This window comes from Dermacentor variabilis, chromosome 4, assembly GCF_050947875.1.
Source record: "Dermacentor variabilis isolate Ectoservices chromosome 4, ASM5094787v1, whole genome shotgun sequence".
Classification (NCBI taxonomy): domain Eukaryota; kingdom Metazoa; phylum Arthropoda; class Arachnida; order Ixodida; family Ixodidae; genus Dermacentor; species Dermacentor variabilis.
The window spans coordinates 88,575,084-88,594,117 of record NC_134571.1 but is presented as its reverse complement, the minus strand read 5'-3'; the positions used below and the strand labels follow the sequence as shown (position 1 = coordinate 88,594,117).

The 19,034-nt window shown below is 43.7% G+C and overlaps 1 protein-coding gene across 1 annotated transcript in view; it reads left to right on the top strand.

Moving 5' to 3' along the window:
• The window catches only part of LOC142578269 (uncharacterized), a 291,756-nt gene extending 273,392 nt beyond the window's left edge, over positions 1 to 18,364 (top strand). Inside the window, exon 4 of the mRNA XM_075687670.1 lies at positions 18,089 to 18,364. Within this exon, the coding sequence (XP_075543785.1) occupies positions 18,089 to 18,324 (236 nt within the window). The 3' untranslated portion in view covers positions 18,325 to 18,364. The remainder of the gene's footprint in view (positions 1 to 18,088) is intronic.
• The last annotated feature ends 670 nt before the right edge of the window (positions 18,365 to 19,034 follow it).

The window sequence follows — 19,034 nt, the reverse complement described above, 5'->3', positions numbered from 1 at the left end:
GGCACATGAATTTTGTGTTGATTGTCCATGTGAGACGAGATATAACTTGGTGGGGTGAAAATATTTTCTTTAAGAGAAGGGTTAAAGTACCATATTCTATGAAAAATACAGAGACGAAGGTACCTACGACGTAACCAAAGGTCAGGTTGACCTAGTGTTCTTTTCATGGACGTGACGCTAGAATGACGTGAATAATTTGAGAGAATAAAAGGGCGGCGCGGTTCTGAATGCTTTCAAGGGAAATGACAAGATTGGCATGAGCAGGGTCCCGTATGGATGGTTGTTGCGGAGAACGCCATCTTTCCTACCTGAATGGCCATAAAATGCTTTCGCATTAAAAATGCAATACATACACACCTTGCTCAATGCGTGGACGTGTACACGTTACTTAGGTTTATGCATCAATGCGTTCAACACCCTTCAGTCGATTTAACACCTTTCTTCTAGCAAAGTCGCACCTTATGTGTGGTATAGACCCTTGTGATAGGGTGTTTTGACCGAAAAGGGCGCTAAAAGGGTGTGGACGTGGGTGTAAATGCAGAAAGCACCCCTCTTAACACCCATAAGGGTGTAAAAATGTTTAGTGTGTGGGTAGAAACAGAGAAAGGGGGGGGGGGGGGCCACGCACGCTTACTCTGGCCCCCGGCGTGGTCGTGCTAATTTGTGCTGCTGACAGGTGTGAAGGGTCGTAGCATGAAGCGTGACAACTGTATCTCTTCGGGGTGGCGTCTCCCGCTCTGAAGGACCACCGGGCACGACAGCTCCTCCGCCGTCAGTTGGTGCATCGGGAGATCGAGTTGTTCGATGCAGCTCGCCCGGCTTGCTGCCTGCATTGTTCGAAGCCATGGGTCGCTGCTTCAAAGAATGACGATCTCTGGTCCAAGACCTCTTGATAGTCGGATGCAGTCCACTCCTCTTGGTGTGGACTGCATAACTGCAAGGGGGCCAGGCTCCAAGGAGCAACCGTTGTCACTCACGCACATTGCCTAAAGCTTCACGTGCAGCCCCACCGCTAGACTATACAAATGAATAAACAAATCTCACGATTCCCTACCGAAAAGAAAACCCAGAAACAGAAAGTTCAAGTTTATTTGGACAACTACCCTGAAACTTCCAATTATGTGTCCTATCACAAAGACACAAACGTGTTTACGTAATCAAGCTAAGTAATCATGAATTAGAGCACCTTAAGTCAGTAAGGCGAAGGGAGAACTGGCGTTGATTATTTCATGTCAATAACACTTAACGCCAGATAGCTATATGATCATTTCATAATGCCAAATTGTGAAATCAACTAAGGAGATAACCATCTGAAAACCTTGTCACGCTCCTAAATTGGCTCAGAAGGCGTCACTTATTCCGCTTTTCTTTCAGCGCACTTCTGAATCATGCTAATACGACGCAGCGTGATTAGAAATCAGGAAATCCTACCAGTAATAACACCTTAAAAAAATTTTGCAGATTATGCAAAGCAAGTCTCAATTAAACTTGCATTGAGGTTCTTTATCTTCAGCCTTCCCCTCCTTGTATGAAACTAAAACACTTTTCCATTTCGACCCATTTCTTTTTCTTGATTTCAACTAAGATGTCATTAACTCTCGTTTGTTCCGTCACCCAATCTGCTCTTTTCTTATCCCTTAACGTTACACATATCATTCTTCTTTCCATAGCTCGTTGCGTCGTCCTCAATTTGAGTAGAACTGTTTTCGTAAGCCTCCAGGTTTCTGCCCCGTAGGTGAGTACTGGTAAGACACCGCTATTATACACTTTTCTCTTGAGGGATAATGGCAACCTGCTGTTCATGATCTGAGAATGCCTGCCAAACGCCAAACGCGTTTGGCGTATGTTTGTGTAAACGTGTTTGTGCGTACGTGTGTGTGTAAACTGTTCCGCAGAGAGGCGGCTTGTTTACAATGCCTGGACGAACGTTTTGCCTCACCTAGGGATCTAGGGACGCGAAGTCTTTATCAGCGGCCGTTGTCGGCTGCTAAAGAGTGCTCGATTGCTCGTGTTCGTGCTCGTCTGTGCTCGTCAATGTACTCTTGAGCTTTGTCATCGTTTGCTGTGTGCTTCGTCTTGCGGGTTCCATTTGGGAGTCACGCTAGACTGTGTAAATGTATCACTTGTTTGAAATGTAAATACTCCCTGTACGTCTAGTTCCTCTCAAGTTCATCTCTACGACCTTCGACGCTTACAAATGTTGGCAGCGGCGAGATCGTCCGACAGCTTCTACAACTGGTAAAAGCGGTAGGATCATCCGACAAATGTTACAATGTATTCAAAGATTGTCGTATGTATTGAATACGGCACTAAAGTTTTTCTTCTGTCACTGAATTTACTCATACCTTGGGTTACATTCTTTACAATGGTATCCATCGCAATTTTCAGAATAGTAGCCAACAAACAAATATCATGAAACAGAACACTGACAACGCATGTCTATTATGGTAAATCTCCTCAGATTGAAGTATTAAATATGCGAAACAATAACAGAATATTGGCCACGCAAGAGGCCGCGTTTCTACCAGAAAGCTCGCCTTCGTGCATACCGTTCTCCGCCAACGTTTCCCTGTAAACAATCCGGTTACATAAGCTGCAGTTGCCGGGAAGCGGGAGAAGCGGTCGGGGATATTTGAATGCTATGTGCGTCCACTCTTAAAGGCAAAGCTTAAGCGCCCTCAAATTCTTTATGTTTGGCGTAAGGTTCGAATTACATCCGCATGCAATGGCGTAAAGCATTTGTATGCAGAGTGCCGCAACAGTCACGGTCACTAAACAGTTGTATAGCTTCTGATTCAGTTTCATAACTAGCGAGGTAATCTTCGTATGTTCTGAAGTAGACTTTAGGTGTGGCGCTTTTAGTTAAGCGTAGCATTTCGGAACATGATAAATCGACCTGTTGGCGATACTGATGCTCTTTTGCAGGTCACCAAGATATCCGTGGCGAGTTTTCTGAAGATTGTGGTTGGCAGTGAAACCACCACTACGAACAGCCACAACACGTATAACGCCACCTGCGGTGCTACGGAAAGGTAGGGTCCACTGAGCACTTACGTGCAGAGCACAAGGAATGCTACTTCCGCCAAGAAGTTACGCGGAAACATGCAGATTAGAGGCAGTATACATAAAATAGACGAAAGGATATCAATGAGTGACTAGAAAGTGACAGCTCGTGTCAGCTTAAGAACTGCCACCGTCCAGCGCAGAACCGCTTGGCCTCTTTCCCATTAATAGTGCTGGTCCGTGGCAATATTACCGGCTGTATGTAATGTAAGAAATCTATAAATTTTCAGCAGAGGCAGAACTATCCATCGCATTACTGCTACTAATTGACAATAATAAAAACACGTAACGTTCAAATAAAAAGAAGTTTATTTTTTAGGAGATATCTTAAAGCCCCGTTTTCGTCTTGTCGGGCAGTCAGGGTCACGCGGTGACCTCGGGAGAGTGACAGTCGACACTGGACCTTCTATTTACGCCTAATAAGTACATGCAATCCACAAGACCTTGAAAAGGAGGAAAATGTTTTGCTTTTCTATCTTGACACAACTATTTCTCTTTTTTTTTCAGACAGGGTAGGGGGGAGCAAATTCCGTTCATCATGCTGTTCAGCCTGCGTAAGTTATATTTTCTTATATGCGTTCCCTTGAGTACTTGACTAAATTGAGTGCTAGGAAACAGTCGCCAATAAATTACTAAGGCCAACGTTATCGGTGCTGTAGGGATAGATGTGACCAAGCGATGCTTTGTTGGTTCAAACGTACTGGGTTTGCAGGGAGGTCTCTCATGTATATACGAAAAGACACGGACACACTTTTAAGATGAAGCTGTAGCTCGGGACCTCCTGTATGTTTACATGGTAGCGGACAATCGAATTGTCTTAGCATCTACAGGGTTGATTTTTATGAGCCCTGTTGCATTAATAAAATATATATTAATCTCTACCAGGAAGCTGATCTTAATTTTATTCGTATTTTTTTATTTTAATAATATTGAATCTTTCAACACTTGAATAAGCTATTCAGGAACTAATGGAATTGTCAACCTGCAATTTCGAAATAAAGAAGAATATCCAATTCTGTAAAATTCAGCTATTATGACAATTCACGCCTATAAAATTGACGTATCAAATAAACGACTAGTTCGTGAGTAGGACATTTGCGTAACCCGTGTTAACATTGCAAGAAATGTACGTAAAAAGACATAAATCAAATTTGTTTGGTTGATGTGCTCTAACAGACGCGTTTACAAAACTGATGTTTGGTTTTCGTCTAATTTTACGGATTTGTAAACTGAGTGCTTCAATCTTTTACTTCGAATTCTCGAAAATTTTTGCATTTGTGTAAAAGATTTGGGGAATTCAACAAAAATTCGGCTTTCTACAGTTGCTAGAATTTAAGAATTTATCCAAAATTCAGCGGCTGCTATTCTAATCAGGCCAGCGGCTCTCAAGAGGAAATTTCTGCGTTGTGCATGTGTTTTATCCTAGGGGAATTTCAGTTGGCCCCAAGCTAAAGCTTCCTCGTAATTCTTGATAGCAACAATGGAAATCCAGAATCAAAACATGATGTACAAAACATTGTGGTGGAGCAGTGGCGCTTTCGGATCATTGTATCTTTTTTAACTAAGCGTCTCGTAATGTGATTGTGTGTCATTAGGTAAGGCGGCAGGGAACATCTAAGAAATGATCCATGCTGTAATGTGGCTTAGCCTCAGATGAGCCTTTTTCCTCTGTCATGCGAACTTCTTGCAGTGACATGGATTCCAATATAGTTATCACCATCTTCGCATCCCCATCCATGCAACCTCTCGTGTGACGCTTGTTACGGCGTTTCGCACGTCACGTCGAAGAAACAGCATATCGCGCCCTCTACGTGCGTGCCGCAGCATTCTATTCTGAAATGCGGCGAAAAAGTCATAAACACGCTCCATGCTTCCCATAGTGGTTCCACGTTGATTGCTTCGCATTGATGAAACGTTAATCATTGTATGTTGGCGAAATCCCAGCTATCGACGAGCATCCAGGATGCGCGCATGATGGTTTGCGACAGCCGCAAGTAGATAACTAAACCTGAGATAACGAAAATTGCAGAGCAAGATAACCTTTGCCGCGAGACATGAATGTAACAGCCACATCGATAAAATTTCAGGTGCCATATTTATGACCGGAATTATCCATACATAAAGAGAATTAGCTTTTTGGCCGCCTTTTTGAGAGCAGTACTGCTGCCTCGCACAAGCGGGAAACCGGGCTGGCATTTTTTTTTACAGGAAAGGATTCGCTTCTGTGCTCCAGGGAGACTCTGTCTATGTGTACACAGAATGCAATTATCTTCCCGCAAATTGTCTGGCATGCCCGGGAAACTGCAATACTTTGCCATTTTGTGCCTAACTCAGAGAGCAAATCAGAGAGCAAACGAGTGTAGACGATATTCTAATTGACATCAAGAGAAAAAAATGGAGCTGGGCAGGTCATGTACCGCGCAGGTTAGATAACCCTTGGACCATCAGGGTTACAGAATGGGTACCAAGAGAAGGGAAACGCAATCGAGGACGACAGAAGACTAGGTGGAGCGATGAAATTAGCAAATTCGCGGGCGCTAGTTGGAATCTCTTGGTGCAAAACACGGGTAATTGGAGATCGCAGGGAGAGGCCTTCGTCCTGCAGTAGACATAAACAGGCTTATGATGATGATGATGATGATGATGATGATGACGATGATGATGATGATGATGAATGGTAAAGAACGTAGGCATAAAAAAGACTGAAAGAATTGTTTTAATAAAAAGTTGTTCTTTAGAGGATGTTTCTGTAGCAATTAGGATATTTAGATACCATTTGTTTTACCTTTAATTGGTTAGAAAACGAAACGAGCAGCCTATATATCCGTAAGCGAAGATGGTATATAGTGCTGTCGTGCGGCCGAGCTATGCAGCAAGGCAGCTGCAGCACCAAGCCAGCCAGCAGCCCCGGTCGAACAAGTGTTAGAGGGTTCGCAAAGAATGCATCATTTTAAATGCAGAGAAGGATTATTAGGACCAATCCCGTTAAGGTATCGGTACCTGTACAGCGTACATATAGAGGTTTTACTTCACAATTATTCGCCAATGCCGTGAGCCTTTGCACAGGACCAAAAAAGTAGTGAGTTGTGAAAATGCACATGAGCATGGGAATGACAGGAAAAAAGAAAAAAAAACCTAAGTACAGGAAACTGACGTACAACAACACTGACACTCAGCATAACGAGAAACTTGCTTTAATTCCGTGAATCAAGAAGGAATTACAAAAGATGCTCACAACAATTACAATATCAGTCGTAGGACAGTGGTGTGGTTTCAAGGTTTAATAAAACACCCCCCTTGAGCACCTTTCAGTAATCATATCTAAGATCGTAAAGTAACATATAGTTACACGTGCAACCTTGCCCAATCATTCATCCAACACAATGTGCTGTGAACTACGTGCTCAAATGCTGTAATGCCCAACATAACCATGGCTCCAATTCTGCGAGAAGACCATCCAGGGAAACTGATTAAATCATTGCCTTTGGCAACGCATTCCAGATTTCTCTGGCCAACTAAAGAAATTAACGCTTGGAAGTGTCGCATTGTGTGAGATACTTCCTGATGTGTTTATTACGATAGGTTCTGTGGGGGTGTCGATGGGGTGGCTGCACGTTATCTCGTTAATTCATATTAATAAGGTAACCGATATACCATAGAAAAAACTTCACGACGACGAGCGAGGGTAGGCACTACTGCTTGGTTTCTAAGAATACCTAAACTCTCGTGTTGAGAATGTTTACTGAATATAAATCGCGACGCTATATTTTGTTTACATTTTAGTTTCTGCGCGACTTCTTTCCCGTACGGGTTCCACTATAGTTAGGGTTCCTCCGCCACCATGCTATCATTCTCAAGAATCGGCCATGCTAAAGATTTATATGCCGTTAGTTTCACATAGAATCGTGCTACAGCTAGATTTTTTCGCGAGAAACAGAGCGCCCAGAACGAATTATAACATGTGTCATCTGAGTATTGCATTTAAATGCACTTGTAAAGCTTACACCTCATGGGGATGGGTTAACACTAGGCTCGCCTTACGAGCGACGGTCAGAAAAAGGCACGACGCTCCTCCACTCTGCAACGCACGAAGGCGCTACGGCAGGATTCGTCAACTCTCCGACACGGCACAGAGAAGGCGCCAGAGTCAGATCGCGAACAAAGGCTCGTTTATTCACGCCGGATACATCACAGTACGACAGTTACGGCACTCGCGGGCAAAGACTTCCGCCGAATACAACCAGCACCACACAGGCACCAAGATCTGCGTAAACAATTCCAGAGAGAGCTGGCACTTAGACGTGGATTTGGACACTACTTATTGTTACACTCAACCGAAGGATTTTTTTTCCAGTACACTCATAACGTCATCGGTACTTACTGAGCCACGTTCCGAGCTAACGTTAGTTCACGCCTCAATTTACCCGAGGTACTTTTCCACAACACTTAGGCAAACTATGGCCAACTACAAGCTCGCGGATCGGCTTCGGGTGGTCACAATCGAGTGACCAATGTTTTTCAGCTGCAATAATGTCCTTCGACTGCAGGATGAATTCGGAAAATTTTAGAATGAAGAAAGAAATTTACTTCATTCCGACACTACGCAGTTCCAGACGCTATTAAAAACGAAGATGCTGATAAAATGTACCTCTGAAAGAGGTGTTCTTCTCCTATTCCTTCTTATACAAATGGCTGTACTTCGCCGACTTGTCCATGCTGTGTTTTAAGAAGGCGACGAGATTCTTCCCAGATTTCTCAGCCAGACGACTACTGTAGCCGGAATATGTTCGTGCCCTCCAACTCAAGTGTGGCTATGTCACTCACAAGAATGCACTATGTTTGCTTCAACCAGAAGTTCTGTTGAGGGACGCGTCTTATTAATTGGCTCTGGCGCTATCACATAGTGGAAGCCATGATTGCAACGTGCTACCGTGCTCTACACTGCGCGTTGCAGGGAGAAGTTCTCCTGATAAAAGGTTGTCAGTGCTCTCATTGGAAGACCATGTTCATCCAGTGCTCTCACGAATATGCAGACCACAACAAGAACAGAATATGTTGTTTTGATCAGCAGTCGAGACAGCTGCGCTTCGCTGAACATGCAGATAAAGATCCGAACCAACGTGTTTTTCGCTTAAAGCGACTTGCTGATTTTTTTTTCTAAGTTTACTGGGTAAATAGCTTGGTGATTTGCGGTGAAACCTAGCAATAGGCTTCGAGGTACACTTCATAAACATTGAAAGACCACGGGTGAAAATGTCTCACTACGACATGCCTCCCAAAACTTGAACTGTTGTGAAAGTTCACATCATAGTTTCCTGCACAGAAGCGGGCACGGAACAGGTACTCGACAGGTATAAGCCCCACCGTTTTTTTTTTTGTTGAACCACGTCTCAACCGGTAGCAGGTGGCGCCGAAATCATAAAAAAAGAAGAAAGCTTAGACCTATGATGACGCAGAAACATGGCAGCCATGACTTAACGCCATCCTCCCAGCGCCGACATTGCCTAAAAACACAGCCTTGGAGATGGCCTACACAGCTTTGCAGCATCTATGAGCTTTGGGCTTTCATACACCGGCGTTTCCGAATTTTCTCACTGTTCACGTGGTACTCAGCACTCGGAAGTTCTTATGACAAAAATTGTCTAAATATAGCCATGTAGCCAACTCGCAACTTTCGACGGCATCCCGCACAACACGTAGCCCAATTTGACCAGTTAGAACCCGATCGGGCAACGCTGGCGATAAAGCGCTCAGCGGGAGGAAGCTCGGGAGGAGGGGGCGCCCGGGGACCGCCACTTGAGAGGCCAACGAGGGCGCATCCCGGTGACACATGCTCGCGCGTCGATTCGACCCCGGGTGGGAGAAGTAAGGTTTGCGCGGGAAATTAGCCCCGGCGCGCTAGCGGTTCCCGCCATGCTGCCGTTATGGCTACGGTTCCTGGGTATAGAGCTAAGCACAACGCGTGAGCTGGGGAAGCCGGCGGGAGAAGGCACTTCGATCCCCACAACCTAAATATTTTATTCTGTAAGTTTCTAACAAATCTTTACAAATTAATCTATAATTCTACTTAAATATCGTCTTCCTATTAGTTATGGGCATATGTTTTGTTTTCTTCAGATTATATTTTCATTCCCAACATGTCACATCAATGGGCTATATTCTTTAGTGTAGTTATTAATGTGCCTAACCATCGATTTCTCACTCGCAAGTGTGAATTACGAGCTCATATGCAAAAAGCCGCAATTTTACTCAAGTTTCTGTGTAGCCTGTGATGTGGTTAACCTACAATAGAAATAATAATGGACTCGATACGGATCCGTGGGGCACGCCATATAAACTTCTATTGTTGAGAGTCATACAGCTTATGGCAACACACTGGGTTAGGTTTGATAAAGAAGCTGCTATCCAGTCCCATTACAAAGTGTTCAATTTTGATGCAGCTTGTATCCTCAATTAGTTTACACTGCAAGACACGATTGCAAGCCTATAAAAATCAATAAAGATGGCATCAGCTTGGAATTTGGAATTAAATATTCATGCGAAAGCGTGTTATCTCCACTAAATGTGTTATGGCTGACAGACGTACTTAAAAAAGCACGTTGCATAATACATTGTACTTTGCTTTCTTCTAATTAGGTCATGACTGCTTTACTTGCTATGGGTTCCACTAATTTAACGAAGCAACATGTTAGTGATATTGGCCTATATGTTTTCTCGTGTAATCTATTGCTTTCTTTATGAATGGACTTACTTTCCCACACAGCCAATCGTTGGGAAGAGAAGCTGTACTCAGTGATTCGAAAAATGTTATCCGCAAGAATGAAATTTGTGCGAATCGTTTTAAAAACACATTTATTATATTCCCCACTCCCGGCGCCTTCCTGTTGTCTATATGCAAAATCAAGTATTAAATACCCGACTCTGTTATCGCAACTTCGCCCATCCGGTCGTCAGCGACTGACACCACCGCACTCGAAGTCGGTTAGCACGTGGAAATATCCACGCGCGGATTGGCAATAGGCGTTAAATGTATTTGCTACAATGTGCATGCCTTCTATGGCCAAAACTGCCACTTTTACGCCTCGCGCTTTCTGATTTCGATAAGTAGCGTCAAACTTCTTGCGGTCGACTCCTTGTGAATATCGTTAACGAGTGTGAAAAGAAATCGTCCTTTATAGCTTTTATTTTATGTTTCACTTTGCACGTGAGCTCTCTTATCTCTGCAGAATTTATCCTTTGTTTCTTGGTATTCTTGCTTTTTGTTTTAGGTGAATTCTGCTTGGCTTAAACCACGGTGTTTACCACTCTGTTCTCCTGAATATTGATGGAATGAAATGATTTTTGCAATGTATTATAGCCTCTTGTAGTTAACCCAGAGACCATTAACACCTCCGCAGGATTGAGCTGCGAGACTATTCAAGGTTTCCTCTAAGTAGCCGATACCACTCTTATGATTAGCTCGTCTTAATTTTTTTTAATCTATTCGAGATGGTTCGACCTTACAGCTAGCTCTCCTACTCAACCTAAAGAAAAAGCGTTATAACCAGCATTTCAAGATCTGAAATCCTTTCTTCAATGCCTATATGTGATGTTATCGACTGCGATGCTCAATCAAGAACAAGTACTGAGCAGGCATCATCTTTGAGACGCATAGGTTCTTTAAGAGTCTGCAAAAAAGAAAGACCTATAATTATATCAAACAGGTGGAAACAGTTTTTTCATCTCTGTTGCCGACACAACTCATCCCAGTCTATCCCAGCTAGATTAAAATCACTGGTTAATAAAAACTTTGTGGGATAATTTATATTGTTGTGTAGATAATCATGCATCTTCAATGGAGAAAGTATTCCTCAGGCGCTCCAGGGCATCTGTAAATAGCAGCTATTAACAATGACGTATTATACAACTGAATAGTGTACCATGATATTTCATGGTTGTCTATTTCAGGCTCTTCATAAAATATTAAACGGATTTTTATCATGATAGCTACGCTGGCTTTACACCCGTCATGATATGTGCGCATGAATGAATTTAGGGCATGTTTTAATGTACAAAGATAACATTAGGAAGAGACAGATACAATGGTGGACTGATAAAAGTGTACATTAGCTGGTAAGCTCAAACAGGCTAGGTGGCTGTGTGTCACCGCCCCTGTCGAGAGAGCGTTTTTTCTCTTCTAAGAAATAAGAAGAGAAGTGCAGCGCCGTAACTGCCGCTGGTGCGAGGGCATTTCAACAGCGCATACACGGGAAAGAGGAGTGAAGAGAGAAATATGAGTGAGAAACCAGAGGAAGGCGGCGAGTCCTAAAAAACAAACAAGCAAAAGCGGGGCTTAGAGCCGCGCCGAGCCACGGCGATGCAGGGCTTGCTGTGCGGCTTGTAATGCGTAGGATATACAACTGATGGACCATTAGAACTCGCGAATAGGTGTCAAGAGAAGTGAAAGGCAGGCCAGGATGACGGAAAATTAGGCGGGGGATGAAATTAGGAAATTTGTAGGCGCGAGTTGTAATCAGGTCGCGCAAGAAATGGGCAATTTGAGGTCACAGGGAGAGGCCATCATCCTGCAGTAGACATCAAAATAGGCTGATGACGATTGAGTGTCCGAGTTCACCTATCTGAACATGCGCATCCCTGGGACAGCTGCGTGGGGCGACCGTGGGCGTTCCATTGTAGTTCCTTGCAAATGCTAGTGCTCAAAGCTGCTTCAGCACTTAGAGCTTGTCTAGTTAATAAAGTAACTGCTCAAGAGGAAGGTATAGCTCGGGTGCTCCTATCTGAATACATGTAAAAGGAGAATTCGTTTTTCTGGGCAGCCACTGCACCAAATTTGACGAGGTGTGTTGCATTTAAAAGAAAACTTAAAATCTAGTGACTGTTGGTTTCGAATTTTTGATTTAGATTGTCAACTTTTATTAAAATTTGAAAAAAGTCGCAAATTTTCAGAAAACGAACTATCAAATTTAAAACTAACTCAGCAATAAAAAAATGATATCCGAATACTGTGAATTGTATCTGATAGTACATCTAAAGCACACAAAATTGATATGAAAAAGTGTTGTAATATGGAAATACAAATTTTTCTGAGCTCTTGTACACAACATAACAAATTCCCATTAGATATAAATTGACAAATAAAATTTTTCCGCTTTGAATGGATGCCGTTTACGGAACCTCGATATCTGTTTATGTTGGAGAGCTATTAATTTGTGAACTTCGTGCTTCTATATTTTTCTGACTTCTGAAATTCTGAAGGTTCTTTTAACGAAATTCAGGACCTAAATTGAAATTCCACTTGAAACAGTAAATAGAACAACTTTCTATCTCCAAAAAAGAAATCTCTTAATTACCACACTGCCAAAAATGTAATAGCCTGCAAGTCATTACTTACTGTTATGCCTTACTTACAATTTTGGTAACTTGGTTCACTTAAAAAAATATTGAAACATTGTTATCCGCTTCAAAAATGTGCCCATGCTCCTTGAATCTCCTGACTCCGTGTATGTAACATTTCTTTCTTTACATTTATTTAGAAGGTTTGGTTTAGCAAGCTGTTGAATTTCTTTTGCTGTCGAAATCGGGTGGAGCAGATCCTTGTTTTAGATATCAGATCCTAGTTGAGTGAACCAGTGGCGTGCATGTATTGTGTCGTAACACTGCGATAAATGCACTGCTTCTGCTTGAGTTCAACTTTGTCATCATCATCATCATCATCATCATCATCATCATCATCATCAGCCTAGTTACGCCCACTGCAGGGCAAAGGCCTCTCCCATACTTCTCCAACTACCCCGTTCATGTACTAATTGTGGCCATGTTGTCCCTGCAAACGTCTTAATGTCATCCGCCCACCTAACTTTCTGCCGCCCCCTGCTACGCATCCCTTCCCTTGGAATCCAGTCCGTAACCCTTAGTGACCATCGGTTATCTTCCCTCCTCTTTACATGTCCGGCCCATGCCCATTTCTTTTTCTTGATTTCAACTAAGATGTCGTTTACCCGCGTTTGTTGCCTCAGCCAATCTGCTCTTTTCTGATCCCTTAACGTCACACCCATCATTCTTCTTTCCATAGCTCGTTGCGTCGTCCTCAATTTCAGCAGAACCCTTTTCCTAAGCCTCCAGGTTTCTGCCCCATATGTGAGTACTGGTAACACACAGCTGTTATACACTTTCCTTTTGAGGGATAGTGGCAACCTGCTGTTCATGATTTGAGAATGCCTGCCAAACGCACCCCAGCCCATTCTTATTCTTCTGGTTATTTCAGTGTCATGATCCGGATCCGTGGTCACTACCTGCCCTAAGTAGATGTATTCCCTTACCCCTTCCAGTGCTTCGCTACCTATCGTAAACTGCTGTTCTCTTCCGAGTCTGTTAAACAATACTTTAGTTTTCTGCAGATTAATTTTCAGACCCACCCTTCTGCTTTGCCTCTCCAGGTCAGTGAGCATGCATTGCAATTGGTCTCCTGAGTTACTAAGCAAGGCAATATCATCAGCGAATCGCAAGTTGCTAAGGTATTCTCCATCAACTTTTATCCCCAATTCTTCCCACTTCAGGCCTCTGAATACCTCCTGTAAACATGCTGTGAATAGCATTGGAGATATCGTATCTCCCTGTCTGACGCCTTTCTTTATAGGGATTTTGTTGCTTTCTTTGTGGAGGACTACGGTGGCTGTGGAGCCGCTATAGATATCTTCCAGTATCTTTACATATGGCTCATCTACACCCTGATTCCGTAATGCCTCCATGACTGCTGAGGTTTCGACTGAATCAAACGCTTTCTCGTAATCAATGAAAGCTATATATAAGGGTTGGTTATATTCTGCACATTTCTCTATCACTTGATTGATAGTGTGAATATGGTCTATTGTTGAGTAGCCTTTACGGAATCCTGCCTGGTCCTTTGGTTGACAGAAGTCTAAGGTGTTCCTGATTCTATTTGCGATTACCTTAGTAAATACTTTGTAGGCAACGGACAGTAAGCTGATCGGTCTATAATTTTTCAAGTCTTTGGCGTCCCCTTTCTTATGGATTAGGATTATGTTAGCGTTCTTCCAAGATTCCGGTACGCTCGAGGTTATGAGGCATTGCGTATACAGGGTGGCCAGTTTCTCTAGAACAATCTGACCACCATCCTTCAACAAATCTGCTGTTACCTGATCCTCCCCAGCTGCCTTCCCCCTTTGCATAGCTCCTAAGGCTTTATTTACTTCTTCTGGCGTTACCTGTGGGATTTCGAATTCCTCTAGGCTATTCTCTCTTCCACTATCGTCGTGGGTGCCACTGGTACTGTATAAATCTCTATAGAACTCCTCAGCCACTTGAACTATCTCATCCATATTAGTAACGATATTGCCGGCTTTGTCTCTTAACGCACACATCTGATTCTTGCCTATTGCTAGTTTCTTCTTCACTGTTTTTAGGCTTCCTCCGTTCCTGAGAGCCTGTTCAATTCTATCCATATTATAGTTCCTGATGTCCGCAGTCTTACGCTTGTTGATTAACTTAGAAAGTTGTTCCAGTTCTATTCTAGCTGTAGGGTTAGAGGCTTTCATACATTGGCGTTTCTTGATCAGATCTTTCGTCTCCTGCGATAGCTTACTGGTTTCCTGTCTAACGGCGTTACCACCGACTTCTATTGCGCACTCCTTAATGATGCCCATGAGATAGTCGTTCATTGCTTCAACACTAAGGTCCTCTTCCTGAGTTAAAGCCGAATACCTGTTCTGTAGCTTGATCCGGAATTCCTCTCGTTTCCCTCTTACCGCTAACTCATTGATTGGCTTCTTGTGTACCAGTTTCTTCCGTTCCCTCCTCAAGTCTAGGCTAATTCGAGTTCTTACCGTCCTATGGTCACTGCAGCGTACCTTGCCGAGCACGTCTACATCTTGTATGATGCCAGGGTTCGCGCAGAGTATGAAGTCGATTTCATTTCTTGTCTCACCATTCGGGCTCCTCCACGTCCACTTTCGACTAACCCGCTTGCGGAAAAAGGTGTTCATTATCCGCATATTATTCTGTTCTGCAAACTCTACTAATAATTCTCCTCTGCTATTCCTAGAGCCTATGCCATATTCCCCCACTGACTTGTCTCCAGCCTGCTTCTTGCCTACCCTGGCATTGAAGTCGCCCATCAGTATAGTGTATTTTGTTTTGACTTTACCCATCGCCGATTCCACGTCTTCATAAAAGCTTTCGACTTCCTGGTCATCATGACTGCATGTAGGGGCATAGACTTGTACCACCTTCAATTTGTACCTCTTATTAAGTTTCACAACAAGACCTGCCACCCTCTAGTTAATGCTATAGAATTCCTGTATGTTACCAGCTATTTCCTTATTAATCAGGAGTCCGACTCCTAGTTCTCGTCTCTCCGCTAAGCCCCGGTAACACAGTACATGCCCGCTTTTTAGCACTGTATATGCTTCTTTTGTCCTCCTAACCTCACTGAGCCCTATTATATCCCATTTAGTACCCTCTAATTTCTCCAATAACACTGCTAGACTCGCCTCACTAGATAGCGTTCTAACGTTAAACGTTGCCAGGTTCAGATTCCAATGGCGGCCTGTCCGGAGCCAGGTATTCTTAGCACCCTCTGCAGCGTCACAGATCTGACCGCCGCCGTGGTCAGTTGCTTCGCGGCTGCTGGGGACTAAGGGCCGGGGTTTGATTGTTGTATTCATATAGGAGGTTGTGGCCAAGTACTGCACCAGGGTGGCCAATCCTGCTCTGGTGAGAGAGTGCGTTACCAGTTATGGTCACCGGGATCAGGCCGCACTCTAGGCCTGTTTGTGCAATTTTCTCAACACACGGTATTTTTTTTTGTATTTTCCGGTGGAGAATTGCGCGGCACCGGGATTAGAATCACGGTCCTCTTGCACTGGAGACGGATAGTCTACCGTCCCCGCAGGAGTTAAATTAAAAATTGAATTATGGTGTTTTGCGTGGCAAAAACCACTTTCTGATTATGCACGCCGTAGTGGAGGACTCCGAAAATTTCGACCACCTGGGGTTCTTTAACGTGCACCTAATTCTAAGTACACGGGTGTTTTCGCATTTCGCCCCCATCGAAATGCGGCCGCCGTGGCCGGGGTCCGATCCCGCGACCTCGTGCTCAGCAGTCTAACACCATAACCACTGAGCAACCACGGCGGGTCCCGCAGGAGTTGTACGCTTCATTTAACCTACAGTGGTGCCCTATTTGATCAGTCAAGGTGGACCAATCTGAGCTCGGTTATACCGCATGGATGGCACTCGGCTAGAGAACCTGGTATTTATCACCTGCACATGTGTGGCCACACATAATTGAGGATATATAATTTTTTTAGGAGGGTTTCCGTACAGTGATAAAAGGAAGGAAAATACATTAAAAGAAAGAAAAAAAAAAGGAAAAAAAAAGGAACATAACATGTGATTTGAACTCGTGATCCTTCAATGTTGCCCGGAAAGGTAGCTTAGTCGGTTGGTTCGTCAAGCCAACGGTTACTTTCAAGCGCCAAAGCTCCTGCTCCGAGCCTCATACTTATGTGGAAAGGGACTGATGATGTCCCTTTCCAGGACTGATGTTGGAAGGCCATCCAACATCAGTCCTTTTCCAGGACTGGAAAAGGACTGATGTTGGAAGGCATAATTTCTTGGAAAAATGGCCGCCAGAGGAGCAGCGTGAACTCGAGCGGCTTTAGAGACTAGGAAAACTGCCTTAAAATATTTAGACTTGAGGGGAAGCTTCGTTAACAAACTATAACACGGCAATCAGCACTCGTATACGACGAGAGAAACTATTGAGACGTGGAAAATTCCCTTGAAATAAATCTGGTTTGCGAGACAAATGCTTGTATGTATTGAATCTCTTAAAATATGAGGGGGGAAATATGCGCTCACCGAGAGGGCATCGTCAGCACGAGACCACCCCAGGCACCTTACTGAGATGTAGAGAGCTTCGCGGCAGGAACGAAGTCTCCCCTCTTAGCCGGCTAAGGGTGGAAAACGCGCTTTCCGATCGCTCAAGGTTGCGCGGACATTGTATAGCTCTAGCGTCTAGGAAAAAGCTTAAACAGGTGCGGGGGCGGCACGCATAGCGTGGGAAGCTAGCCGCCGGAATAGCTATCTCAAGTACTGCTGCTGGCGAGGGCGAAATACCTTCGTGTAATTATAATAACCCTAATAGGACTTCTTTCAAAGAAAAAAAAAGAGAAGAAAAAGAAAAGGGAAACGGCTCAGAAGGCTATACTACGAGAGCTATGACTGATACTTTTCTATATATATGTATTCATCTCATCTATGGGATCGCATGTGCGCGCTGTTGGTTTTAAAGCGCAACCGTGGTTGGGAAACGGAAGGCGATATATGGCGGCAAATAAATGGCGCCAAATAAAAGACAGACGAACGAAGCCCACACGGGACAACCACGTAGGCACAACGTGGTTAAGCCTACGTGGTTGTCCCCTGTCGTCTTTCTCGGTCAATTCTTTTATTTGGCGCCTTCGTTGTCATCAAGTATAACAACCTCAACCACCCGTAGGTTTTCAGAAATTGTTTATGGATGTTTACTCAGATGCATTATAGTTTCATTATGTGAATCAATATAGGAAGAAAGAAATACCACCTTTATCCGCACTGCACTACCGACGATATCACTAGAAATCTTTTTTGCCTACACGCCTGTATAAAGATACCTGATTATTTGCAGGAACATACCCCTATCTCAAGGTTGTCTGACTTAAGCACGCTATAGTGACAGGCAAATCTCGAGCTTCGAGATCACCAATTCAGCCTATGACATTTAATTAAGCCACAGAGGAAGTACTTAAGGAATTATCTTGTGCACCTCTTATTCCCAATTTTGTCTTCAGTGAAACCATCTATTTGCATAAGACATACCTTGCAATGTTTCTAGAAAGGTCATCTAGCGCTCGAGATTCATTATCTATATTGTGAATCTCCCTTTCTAATTGGTAGCTTTATACATCTTTAATTGGAGAAAGCTGACCTTGTTCACACCATGCCTTTTTCTCATTACCTGCAGTGCTTGGAGCCCTATGCTGTTTCGGCCTGGTTTTCCTAGTGCGCAAGGCCGGGTTTAGGCAAGAAGGGATCACTGCCGGCTCCGTAGCAGCCTGGCTACAGTCGATGATGGGGGCGGTGCCGCCAAATTCCCTGTTTTCGAGGTTACAGAGGATCGGCACCCATGGCATCGCCATAAGCGACTGCTTGTGGTTCAGTAACCTCATATACAGCATTATTCTGACATTTTTTTATTAGGGCCACCTTTGGCTGCAATAAATTTACGTTTCCAACTGAGCATTCTTCGTCGTGCATTTTCTGCAGACAGAACCTTTGATAACGTACATGTTTTTCGTTGACATAGTTGCATCGAGGAAAGCGATACTATTGCCTTCAAAAATGCATCAGGCGTGTCCGTTGACGCGTTTTTATCTCAAGTTTTATTTTAAAGTCACATTCCTCAATTTTAATGACTATTGTTATGCCCAATGACAAGGCATTTCTTTTGGTTCCTGTGCCTCGCAAATTGCTTTTTATCTACTATAAATCGTGCTTTGCACCAGCATCTTATTGGGGCGGAGGTAATGAAGGTGTTTAGATATGCCAATTTTCTAATTCTTTTAAAACAACATTCAGTTGCCTCATATCCGCCCACTCAAGGCAAACCTTTAGCGACTTTCTGCTGTCTCGGCACGGGAATGGTTTTTATTTACGAGTCACCTTCCCACAATTCTTTGCAATTTTCTGATGTCGACATCACCATGCAGAAGGGCCATGCCTACTGGCCTTACTTGACTCAGACAACAAAGGAATTGCTGTCATATGAGTCGGCGCATTCTAAGACTGATAAGATGGCCATAGCTAAACTCTGCCTCGAGTCGGCTCTTGTACGGTCGTGTCCTCCCGCAATGCAGGCAAGCTTTCAGAATCAATTGGATCGACTGAGTTTTCCTACTCGCTCCTTGGTG